The 12,922-nt window shown below is 40.7% G+C and overlaps 1 protein-coding gene across 1 annotated transcript in view; it reads left to right on the top strand.

Annotated features, from left to right (window-relative positions):
* The window catches only part of wdfy3 (WD repeat and FYVE domain containing 3), an 87,531-nt gene that overhangs the window by 13,398 nt on the left and 61,211 nt on the right, over positions 1–12,922 (top strand). The window contains exons 2-5 of the mRNA XM_068310442.1: positions 1,924–2,134; positions 3,928–4,051; positions 4,898–5,007; positions 12,269–12,487. Of these exons, the coding sequence (XP_068166543.1) occupies positions 1,955–2,134; positions 3,928–4,051; positions 4,898–5,007; positions 12,269–12,487 (633 nt within the window). The 5' untranslated portion in view covers positions 1,924–1,954. The remainder of the gene's footprint in view (positions 1–1,923; positions 2,135–3,927; positions 4,052–4,897; positions 5,008–12,268; positions 12,488–12,922) is intronic.

The raw sequence follows: 12,922 nt of genomic DNA, 5'->3' as shown, positions 1-12,922 counted from the left end.
CAGTAATATCATGGAACAGCATACTCCATATTATAATGTATGTATGAATTCATTGTTTAGTCTGGTAATGGTGAAACATCAAAAAGTCATCAAATCTGTGACTTGTGTCCATATTGGAGAATGATTTTATTCAGCAAATATTGTGTGTTTACAAAATATACAAAAATATATAAAGGCCATTGAATGGAACCTAAATCTGTATGTATCTTCTTGTTGTGAGTGAGAATATCACTGCAATCTTAAGTTTGTGCAACTTAGACACAAGAAGAGAATATTGTTCATTCATTTAATAAAGAGATAACACATAGAGCTAACAGCAAAGAGAAGCAGCCCCAAGCAATATCTAATTTTTTTTTACATGAAGTCAAGTGAACAAAATGCTTTAAAGTGCTACTATTTCCATAGCATGAGTCTTTGTGACATGACAGTAATACAATCTATTATGTACATACCAATGACAGGTAAAGGAGTTTGACAAGTGTAAATGAGCCTGTCTAGATGGGCGTCTTGCCTTGGGGGTGGCTGGATTCAATCCAAATATGTTTAGACTTAACATAAGTGGCTGAGGGAAGGTAGATACTTCACAAGTGCGTTTCAACCAGGACTTAAAAGTGGACGTGAAGAAGCAGTTGCAGAACATGTCTTTGGTGTCAAGAAATTCACTGTAAAAACGTGACGCAGAGTAATGCTTTTTGAAAGAAGACACTTCTTTGGTCATTCTTCATTTTAGAGCCTTTCCAGTGATCTGTCTGACACGAAAGGAGGACACCGAAACTTTGACATACCTCCTAAGGGAAAATATTTGTGATCCATATTGTATGCTGAGGTACAGTGTAAGCAATTTGTCAAAAACTTAAGACCCAAATTGTTGCCTTTAGCTCTTCAAAGTAAGCCGTGAATTAAAGCCCTGTATAAACCTTGGTGGATTTACTGTATGTACCATACAGTACTTTGGTTCCATGGGCCTCAAGTTCATTGACATGAATAAACTATGGATTACACAGAGGGTAGGCCTGTTTCTGCATACGAGCTGACCGTCAGTGATTACTGGATATAAAATCTATTTTTTCTAATCTTTAATTTATTCAGGTCAGTATTTGGTTTATTACCTGATTAGATTTAGCAGTAGCTGTGGATAAAAGTGGTTTCATTAAAGTTTTCCCCCTCCTTTAGCATTATTTTGATAACGTTCTATCAATAATGCATAAACTAATCAATGAATTTTCATTCCACTGTGTGGAAGAGTTTGGCGTGCCAAAGAAGGCACCATTAGCAGAACCAGATAACTGTGCTGATCCATTCATTTCTTTTGGAAGTACCGTTGGGCCAGCATTTTGTTGTTACAAATGTCTTGTTGGAATTTGTACTAGATATAATTTAGTTAAAAGGGACTGTTTAGCCTTGGCAGAGGTTTGTGTGCCACTGACTGCCCTTGGAGACACATCAGTGTGATATTAACATGAAAGAAACATGTCACAAACGTCTGAGGCTATTTGTCTGAATTAACAAAACATGATTATTTCCATCTCTGTTTCTAATGTAAAGCAGTCCTAGAGGCTCATGACTCGTGTATATAAAATACACTGTCACTAAATACTATGATGTGAAAATCAGTGAGAATTGGTTTCTCACCCACCATTAAAGTGCCCTTGAGCAACAGACACTATCAGTGAGGCTGCTGGAAAGAAAAGTTGAATTTGAGATTGATGAGCATCTCTGTTACAAAGTCTCCAAAGCAGTGACTCTGTGACTCTGAAACACACACACACACACACACACACACACACACACACACACACACACACACACACACACACACACACACACACACACACACACACACACACACACACACACACACACACACACACATAATTGAATCAAAGTGTGACATTTCTTAAATTCCTTCTCTTCCATCTGCAGGACCGCCTTTGGTCTGACAAAGCCGTGCAAGATGAACATGGTGAAGAGGATCATGGGGCGGCCGCGGCAGGAGGAGTGCAGCCCCCAGGACAACGCACTGGGCCTGATGCACCTGCGGCGCCTCTTCTCTGAACTGTGCCACCCTCCTCGTCATATGACCCAGAAGGAGCAGGAGGAAAAGCTCTACATGATGCTTCCGGTGTTCAACAGAGTAAGTCAGGCCAGGTGTGATAGGAGCACTGGAGGCGATCGGAACACAGAAACACTGCTAAAGTATTTAGCAGTTCTGAAAATGTCAATTCTATAAGAGCCATAAAATGACAATTTGGTTAAAGGAACTATTGATTACAGATTTAATTCTGTGTTTTTGTACATATATGTTAAAGAAAATGCTTTCCTTCTTCTACTAGTATAACTATTGTACCCTAACAACAACTTAACTATGAATGGATAGTATGACCTCATTTAATTCCACACAGGAACTATTTTGAACCATGATCTTGTGCTAACCACACCTTTCCATACACACCTGATGCAACACCACCCAGATTGTGTTTCAATAGTCCGCAGTTAAAAGTGGTTGGAATGAACCTGTTGACTTGAGCAGGTATGTTAACAATTGGAGTTCAGCTCAGGAGACTCTGAGCTACATCTGATGACATGTGGGCAGACTGGGATCAACAGGATCACTAATAACTTTGATAAACTCAATACTGTCAAATACGCATCTGGTAGACATATATGGAAGTAGAATAGGCTATAAGATAGTGATCTCATGCACTGTGTCAATGTTCAGTTTATTTGGAACTGATTGTAGACCTTTTTGATATTAAACTAAATTTTTTGTAGAAAAAATAGTATTCTGGTTCAGGATCTTAGTCAGGTGTCACTACCCAGCCATACTGTATGTAACCCTGTATTTACTCTGAATATAAAAGCAGTTCAGTTGTGGTTTCAAAATGGTAAATCAGACTCAAGCACCTTAAAAAAATCCAAATCTTACAAGTATTGATTGTTCATGTCAGGTGGTGAGAAAATCATGCAATTATTTTTAAGAGTTCAGTGACGCGTCTTCAAACAGATGGGTGTGGACAGTTAAAACCACAAACCTGAATGAAGAGCTGTACTTGAATGTATTACTTTTTGTTTAATATGTATCCCTGCGCAAATATTAAGACATATCCAAATGTGAAAATTGACAAACTTTAATTGTTCCAGCATTAAATGTTTAAATAGCAAGAGGGCGTAATCATACGAAGGGCTTTGATGACGATAGACTGAATGTAAGGTCACACAAGGAAGTATGAATATGTGAAGATTTATCTATTAAAAATTAAAGGAATGCATAACGTGAAATGATTGCTCTATTTATGTTCTTGATCTATATATGCCATTTTGTTGTGGTAACTGCTCCTGGAAGCAACCCTGTTGAGTGTTCTCATCAGGCTGAAGTGCATCGCTAAGGGTCTCTTGACTTGTCAGCGAATTATCCAGCATGATTCACTCACAAGTGGCATAATTCATGTCGGAATACAAAAGTAGACTCCATGGACAGCAGGACGCCAAGCTCCAGGGTTTCTTTAACTCCAGACCTGCAGTGCAAATAAGTACACGATGACTTGTTGTTGTGCAAAGTATAGTTTATCTGCTCCCTCCTCCTCTAAGGGTTTGTTCTGCAGCATGTTCTATGACTGTAAAGGTAGGAAATGCCAGCACAAAGTGAGAGAGAATAAGCCAATTGAACTCCATCTGGATGATGGCTTGTTGTCCCTGCATTGATGCGTGTCACTGTGAGGACTTCGAGGCTTAAAAAGCTATTAAACCAGACAATGCTTGAATAGCTTATAAAAAATTGACTTTCTGTTATCTGTGCAGGTTAATCCTTGTCATAAAGGCAATAGTCTTTGCAGTAGGCTGTATTTTAGCAGCCATTTTGTCACCATGTCTTAAATACTTTTTGTAGTTATTTTTTTTAAAATTCTAACAAGTGTGTGTCTTCCTCAGGTGTTTGGGAATGCACCACCCAGCAGCATGATGGAGAAGTTCCCTGACTTGCTGCAGTTCACCACCCAGGTCTCACGACTCATGGTGACCGAGATCAGACGAAGAGCTTCGAACAAATCCACAGGTGAACTTTTTTACACATTGATCTGTTGAGATGAAACAAGAACTAATTTTAAACATCACTGATAATTATGTTCCATAACTGGTTTGGTTCTTCTGAAATATGATCGACAAGCCTAACTAACCTGCCCTTCTGCATGTTTGTTGGAGTTTTCTAACTTTCCATTGCTTTTTTTTCTCAGTTGATCTTACAGTTTAATCAATAATGCAGTGTGTGTTGAATCTGCCATGAAAGGTTAGTTGTGCCTACAGGTCAGCCAGCATTGTCTCGTCAATGCTTGATGGTTACGACAGCTTGGACTGTGTTTTTCCCACAGGAAAGATGTTTACCAGACTGACAGGCAGTGCACACACACGCACACACACACACACACACACACACACACACACACACACACACACACACACACACACACACACACACACACACACACACACACACACACACACACACACACACACACACTGCGTAAGAACTCAGCTTCCTGTTTATTATTTCTCCATCTTTGTCATGCCTCTCTCGCCTCTGTCTGGACATGTAATGTGTGGTTTCCAAGAAGAGAACAGCTATGAAGAATGAAATACAGTTTTCTAATTTTCCATATAATATATAAAATAAGATAAATCTTTTTTTTAACAGCATGTGATGTTGAAATGGTTTGTGATTCCCCTGCATGTGTGGACTGTAGAAAAACATGGTGATTCTACGAAGACTATTTAGTCATTGTTGTTTCAGCAGACCATTTACCTGCCACAACAAGCAGGCATATAAACTACATATGAAACATATAAACTACACTCTCCATCTAGTTAACGCTGTGTGTATGCGTGTGTACGATCAAATTTCCAGAGGCAGCAAGTCGAGCTATAGTCCAGTTCCTGGAGGTGAACCAGAGTGAGGAGACAAGTCGAGGATGGATGCTTCTGACAACCATCAACCTATTGGCTTCTTCTGGACAGGTTGGCATCACAGTATTATATTCATCGTTTTTACATCCCACGAAGGTGATGTATTGCAATTGTCAGTGTTTGTGTGTTCGTCCGTCCATCCATCCGTCCGTTAGTTTACCAAATCTCTTTGCAGTCGTTGTAGATAGAAAGATGAAACAAAAAGCACATTACTCGGGCGGCAAAGGGGATGAAAATGAGATTATGCCCTTGACTTAGAGAAATGTAGGTCAAGGTCAAATTTAACTTTTGTGCACCGCGGAACCGGATAAGATAGAAAGACGGTGGAGAAGGCTAGTGTGAGTAAGACCGATGAAAGTAGGTCAGGGTAAAATTTTGAATTCAGGGGTGTCGCGGGACCTTGCAGTCTCTGACTGCCTTGGTTCTAGTTTTCTTTTTGGTCGATACACCAGGTATGTGAACACAGGTTCAAGGTGGAATCTCACTGAAGGAAGCTTGAACAAAGACTGATCTGTCTCTCTTTTGTACTGCCCCCTCGCCCCCTCCTGTGATGCTACAACAGAAAAATTAGACTGTAAGAGCTGAGGATAAGAAATCCTCCCTGGACCCATGAATCATATTTTCTTTTGTTGAATCTACTCCACTGCATTGGACGAAGGGACCGATAACACTCCTGACATAGATGGCAATTTTCTGCTGATCATCTAATTTCAACTGCTATTAATTGAATCCAGTCATATATCTGCTTGAAGATAACACGATCGTGGTCTTTAGCCTTTTATCTGAAGTACTTTGCGGGTTACGAGGGAGCCTATCCCAGCCGACTAATTTTTCATTTTTGTCATAAAAAATTAACTCAAGGGGTGGTGCAGTGGGTAGCCCTGTCACCGTACAGCAGGGTGGTTCCTGGTTCCTGTCCTGCTCTGTGTGGAGTTTGCATGTTCTCCCGGTGTCCGCGTGGGTTCTCTCTGGGTTCTGAGGCTTCCTCCCACCTCCAAAAACATGTGCTTCAGCCATTCCAAATTGCCCGTAATATATAAGTGTGTGCGTGTTTGCCTGCGTCTCTATGTGGTTCTGCGGTGCACTGGTGCAGCATCCGGAGTTTCCCCTGCCTCATGCCCTTAATCAGCTGGGATAGGCTCCAGCTCCCCGCAACCTGCAACAGCAGATGAAGCGGTAAGAAGATAAATGAATGAATGTAAAATTAACTCAATTTCAAAACATATTTTCAGCGAACAGAACGTCTAATAACTTGAGCGTGTTTGTAAATAGATTGGTGTTCAAACCAATTGGAATGCTCGTAGCATCTCACGGCAAGCACACCAGAACAAATTAAATAAGAAGGCAGTGCAGAAGTTGGCAGAACTGCAAAGAAGAGGAAGTCGTCGAACTAAAAGTACCAAATTGTGAACTGTAAAATATGGTGAAATTGGTGAAAATATGACTGTATGTAATTCATAACAGTTCTTGAACTGGAGAGAGAAGTCTTCTCCTAAAAAGCCTTCCTATAACAATTGTAAAGTAACTGTGACTTATTGTAATTCTGTGTATTTTGTTTTTCCTACCAATAATTTCAGACATAGGCCCCCTGAAGCAGAGAGCTGTTATTTCACAGCTCACAGTTCTTCATGTTACACGATTATTGCTATTGTCATGGTTTTAAAATGTCATGTGATGAAATCAAGCCGGAAAGTGGATCGGTCACATCTGGTCACCGTCCTTTGGACTCCACACAACTCTAAATTTAAAACATATTCTGTTTCAATGTGTTCAATCCTGGATTCAAGATTGTATTTATTAACCCATGAATGAAGAAAGGGGGGCTTGAAGGAATGGCTCCATCCAGCAGGTTTAATTTCCTGTGCATAACTCCAAAAGATGTTTCATGTTTTTCCATGAAATTTTGGAGAGACAACAACCAAGTAGTGAAGTGGTGCTTTTATGATTTTGCCATTCTGTGATTATAATTTGTCTCTTTCTGGGACTTAACTCTAAAACTGTTCAGTAGGTTTTCACAACACCTTATGTACATATCCTCTAAATACTAGAAAGGATTATTATTATTTATTTATGGTAAATTTACCCTTTTCTCATATCATGGAATTGCAATTATCTGGAAAAACTTAAATATCTTCTCTAAAACTTTCTTCAAAGAAAAATGAGAATGAGTTGGTCCTCAAGATTTCATTCTCATTTTTCTGTGTCTGAACTAATGCAGTTTGATTAGCGGTCATCTTTTGAACTTCCAGCTCTATATTTCTCTGGAGGTCATGAGGAGGGCATTGTTCCTGCTTTGCTGCGCATAAGAAATTCTTTGTTTTTGTTGTCAAGACACACACTTCCTCTCTCCCTTATTAAAACACATAGATCCACTGAGTTTCCTTTTTTCACAAAACACACAGACTCAAAACAAACCATTGTCCATTTCTCCATTTCCTTGTATCTGAGATGATTGCAGTCGTCTTGTCTGCAGCTGCTTATCTACCTTCTCTAAGCTAGCTACAGGCGGGGTCTTCTCCTTTCGGTTTTTCCCTATCTTCTGCATCCTCTTTTCTCATACCAACTACCTTCATGTCCTCTTTCACTACATCCATAAACCTCCTCCTTGGTCTTCCTCCAGGCCTCCTACCTGGCAGTTCAAAACTCAGCATCCTTCTACCAATATATTCACTATCTCTCCTCTGGACATGTCCAAACCATCTCAGTCTGGCCTCTCTGACTTTATCTCCAAAACCTCTAACATTTGTTGTCCCTCTGATGTACTCATTCCTGATCCTATCCTTCCTGGTCACTCCCAGAGAGAACCTCAGCATCTTCATCTCTGCTACCTCCAGCTCTGTCTCCTGTCTTTTCCTCAGTGACACTGTCTCTAGACCAAACAACATCGCTGGTCTCACCACAGTTTTGTACACCTTTCCTTTCATTTTAGCTGAAACTCTTCTGTCACACATCACACCTGACACTTTTCTCCACCCGTTCCATCCTGCCTGTACACGCTTCTTCACCTCTTTTCCACACTCTCCATTGCTCTGGACTGTTGACCCTGAGTACTTAAAACCTTCCACCTGCTTGATCTCTTCTCCCTGTAACCTCACTCTTCCACTTGGGTCCCTCTCATTCACACACATGTACTCTGTCTTACTGCGGCTAACCCTCATTCCTCTCCTTTCCAGGACAAACCTCCACCTCTTTAGCTTCTCCTCCACCTGTTCCCTGCTCTCACTGCAGATCACAATGTCATCTGCAAACATCATAGTCCATGGTGATTCCTGTCTAACCTCGTCTGTCAGCCTGTCCATCACCATGGCGAACAAGAAGGGGCTCAGAGCTGATCCCTGATGCAGTCCCACCTCCACCTTGAACTCCTCTGTCTCACCTACAGCACACCTCACCACTGTCTTACAGTCCTCATGCATGTCCTGCACCGCTCTAACATACTTCTCTGCCACTCCAAACTTCCTCATACAATACCACAGTTCCTCTCTGGACACCCTGTCATAAGCTCTCTCCAGATCTACAAAAACACAATACAACTGACCCTGCCCTTCTCTGTACTTCTCTATCAACATCCTCAAAGCAAATACTGAATCTGTAGTCATTTTTTTTGCATGAAACCATACTGCTGCTCACAAATGCTCACTTCTGCCCTTCGTCTAGCTTCCACTACTCTTTCCCATAACTTCATTGTATGGCTCATCAGCTTTATTCCTCTGTAGTTGCCACAACTCTGCACATCTCCCTTATTCTTAAAATTGAGCACCAGCACACTTCTCCTCCATTCCTCAGGTATTTTCTCACTATCTAAGATCCTGTTGAACAACCCAGTCTACTGCCACCTCTCCTAGATACTTCCAAACTTCTAAAGGTATATCATCCGGACTGACTGCCTTTCCACTCTTCATCCTCTTCAATGCCCTCCTCACTTCATCCTGACTGATCTTTGCTACTTTCTGGTCCACAACAGTCACCTCTTCTAGTCTTTCTTCTCTCTCATTTCCTTGTTCATCAACTGTTCAAAGCACTCTTCCCATCTTCTTATCACACTACTGGCACCTGTCAATACACTTCCATCCCTATCCTTAATCACCCTAACCTGCTGCACGTCCTTTCCATCTCTGGCTCTCTGTCTTGCCAACCTGTATAGATCAGTCTCTCCCTCCTTACTGTCCAACCTAGCATACAAGTCATCATAAGCCCCCTGTTTGGCCTTTATTACCTCTACCTTCACCTCATGCTGCATCTCCCTGTACTCCTATCTACTCTCCTCAGGTGGGGTACATCCCGGATAAGATGCCAACTCATAGAGAAGCCACATGAAAGACAAACAAACACACACACGCTCACATTCACTGTTTTGTGATAAGTTTATTCTCGCACTGCTGTGTACACGCTAATCTTAAAGAAATTGCTGGAAATTGCATCTGAATGCTTGAGAGAAAGATAAGTAATTGTGTGGTTTGTTGTAACACTGGCTTGTTTCTGCTGCACAGCAGAAACAAGCCAAGCAATGTTGTCTGCAATACCAACACAGAAAAGTTGTTGTACATGGACATCAGAGTACCACTGCTTACTGCTCAGTGAATAAACACACATTCAGCTTGCACACACGTGCGACAAGATTATTTTATTGCTCAAGGGTTTTACTTTAATTCAGACTTGTCTGAAGTGGCTTGTCTGGCGTACTCAGTCAACACTGAACACATCAGAATTAAACCGCTCACACATCACTGAGATGATGTTTATTCTCTGACAGGGTCTGTTTCAGCTTTATTGTCACATCAAGCAAGACAAGTGACCTGTAGACTATTTTGTGGAAGGAGAGCCAGACTGTTACATTTCCGTATTTAAGCAACCAGGGAAGTGTGTTTGTTTTGTATGGATGAGAACTTAAGACTAAAGCAAATGAAGTAGAGCTTCCTATAAACTACGCCCACAGATTCATGCACTAAAGTGTATTCACAAACAATATCAGTCAAAAGTGAACTGCAGTCTTTTTTTGCATGGTGTTTATAGAAAGTTGTTGGCAGTTATAAAATTAGGTAGCCTTCACAAGTTTCACTGTTAGACTTTACAACTTCACAGCTTCATTTTAGAAGCTCTGTCATCCCACTCACTGACATTAAAACAAACATGAGAACATAGCTTACAATCTTACAAAAACATGCATTTTATAGCGCTACGTTTGTTATTCCTACAGGCAGAGCTCATTTCTTGTTTTTTAAGTAGAGTAAACATTGCTGTTTGTATTTTCACTGCTTGTTTTTTTTTTTTAAAACTCTGACACTACCACAGTTTCAGGTGCTATTAATGGTAAAAGGACTTTTTGTTTTGCTAATGGCACTGCTATTTTTTTCTAGCATATTTTTATAACGTTTAATCACATAAACATTCACAACTGTAATGTGCCAACAGCATTTGAACATTTGATTATTATACTTTGTTTTACAGCGAACCAGCAAGAATATAAAGTTAAATTTTGAGGAAGAAAGATGACCCTCTGTGTTGTCTTGCTGGAAATACACACCATACCAGTGCAGCAGTCTCATTTACATTAGTATGGGCTTGCTGATTGCTTCGCATAAAGTAAACACATTCTATGATATTAAGCAGCAGTTTTCATGATAGGAAACCTTTCATATTGAGGTAAGACTTTCATTATACTGCAACTTAAAGCAAACACACTCATTTGTCAGCAAGAGGAGTAATCTGCCAAGGAGCAGTGCGGCTCAATGTCCTCCTGTCTGGGTGGGAGAGGTGGAGTGAGGGACTGGGTTTAATGGATCTGAATTCCTTTCCTCTTGTACCTCAGAAAGTGAAACAAAGGACTCTTTTGGCTGTTGGCCTCCCAATAAGCTGATGTCACCCCATCCTCTTTAATGCCATCTTCTCAGCTCCTCCTCGCCTCCTCTGTCCTCCTCTGTTAGTGAAACAGCTATACGGTATATGTGTTTGTAGCCCTGTCTCATGCTTCACGCACTGCATTCCCAGTGTGCTTGTCTCTGTCTTTGAAACACACACGGATGAGTTTCACGCACAAACACACACACATTCATTTGATGAAATAGCTTTGTTTCTCTGGTTTGCTTTCTGATTGACAGTTTCCACTAACCTTGACCTTAAATATGCAGCAGGGCGGCACATCACAGCCTGAACACACACACATAGTCACACACGCACATTGAGCTGTATGGTTGACATGAATACAAACATGCACAGCTCCATCCCTCTCCTCCTGATGCTTCATGGTTAGTCTGGCTGTTTTATAAATGACCAGTTTTGTGGACCAGACGCGAGACAAGACAAAGATGAAGCAGCGTAGACAGCAAGATGTAAACTTTAAATTATAATAAGTTAATGTTAAAAAAAAGGTCAGGAAAATGACTCAAAATTTTTGAAGTTATGATTACATTTGATATTTATAATAAATATAATAAAATTACAAGTAGTTATTACCTGTAACAACTTCAAATAAAGTATCTATCTTTATTGAAAATATTCAGCCTCTACCATCAGATGGTCACAAGTTATGGTGTAACACATGTAGTTAACACCATACTGTACATCTGAATGGAAAGCTGCCCGCTGTCTGGGCAGTTTAGAAAAAGAAGCTCATAAAATAATCTTGCATTATTTGAAACACAGGTATATGTTTGAGGTAGTGGTGATATTTATTTGAAGCCCAGTCATAAAACTGCGTCAGTATTTACTACAAACTCCTCTAGAACTGCAGCCGCTGTCAGTGTTTGGTACATTTTTCCCTCCTCCACTAATCCTTCCCTGCATTGATCAGCTGTGTGTGTGCCTGTTCATGCATGTGCGTGTGTGCACTTGTGTGTGTATCAGTGTGTGTGTGTGTGTGTGTGTGTAGGAGGTGATGTCTGATTATCTGAATCATGTGCTTCAGTGAACCCAGATTCCATCTTATTCTCCAGCCATCTTGCTTTCCTTGTCAAATGGACGCATAAAAAAACCGGCTGCCTTTTATTGTCACAGACACACAGCCAAAGAACACATATGTATGTATACATACTGTTTATGTTTTTTATCAAACTGACATTAAAAATACAAATTCATTTTCATCTTTCTGAGTCTGGTTAGGGTTAGTGATTAATTATTTCATTTTTAGTTGAATCACTTCTTCAGACCTTCCGGAAGATGGTTGGGAATGTATTCTTAAGTCTCAATTCACTGTTGGCCCCTGAGATCTTCTTTCATTTTGGTCATTCTAAACTGTCTGTGATGTGACTTTCACATTTATAAACCTAAAATACTTTTGTACCCCTTCCTCTTTCATAACCCAACCCTAATCCAGAAAACGGTGGACTGCATGACGACCATGTCTGTACCCTCCACGCTGGTCAAATGCCTCTACCTCTTCTTCGACCTGCCTCACATGACCGAGGCACCAATAGGCCCGACGCCACAACCGCCACCACCACCCACGCAGGAGAAGACCCCAGGCCAGGGTCACACCCAGCAGGAGCTGCCCCTGGCTGACCGCAGGGCGCTGCTACAGAAAGTCTTCGTCCAGGTAACACACACCGCTGTTCTGCCTCTGCTAATAAATAAAACACACTTATATACATAAGAATTTCAACTTTTTTTAACATTACACAATTTAAGATTGAACTTTGTTGAAAATTACTAAATCCGAAATGTTGGTGAAGATCTACATTTGCATAATACCGGTAAGACAATTAAGTCAACTGCAGTTTACTGCACTAATTGTTAGAGATATTGCTTTAAAATATTTTATATAACTATAGTATTACTTTGATTTTATTTTAATCTAGCGGTACTCAAGGATGCTGAGTTTTGAACTGCCAGGCAGGAGGCCTAGAGGAAGACCAAAGAGGAGGTTTATGGATGTAGTGAAAGAGGACATGAAGGTAGTTGGTGTGAGAGAAGAGGATGCAGAAGACAGGGTTAGATGGAGGCAACTGATTCGCTGTGGCGACCCCTGAAG

This window comes from Antennarius striatus, chromosome 3 (genome assembly GCF_040054535.1).
Source record: "Antennarius striatus isolate MH-2024 chromosome 3, ASM4005453v1, whole genome shotgun sequence".
NCBI classification, from domain to species: domain Eukaryota; kingdom Metazoa; phylum Chordata; class Actinopteri; order Lophiiformes; family Antennariidae; genus Antennarius; species Antennarius striatus.
Note: the sequence above shows the minus strand (reverse complement) of the source record. Positions and strands in the feature narration are given on the sequence as shown.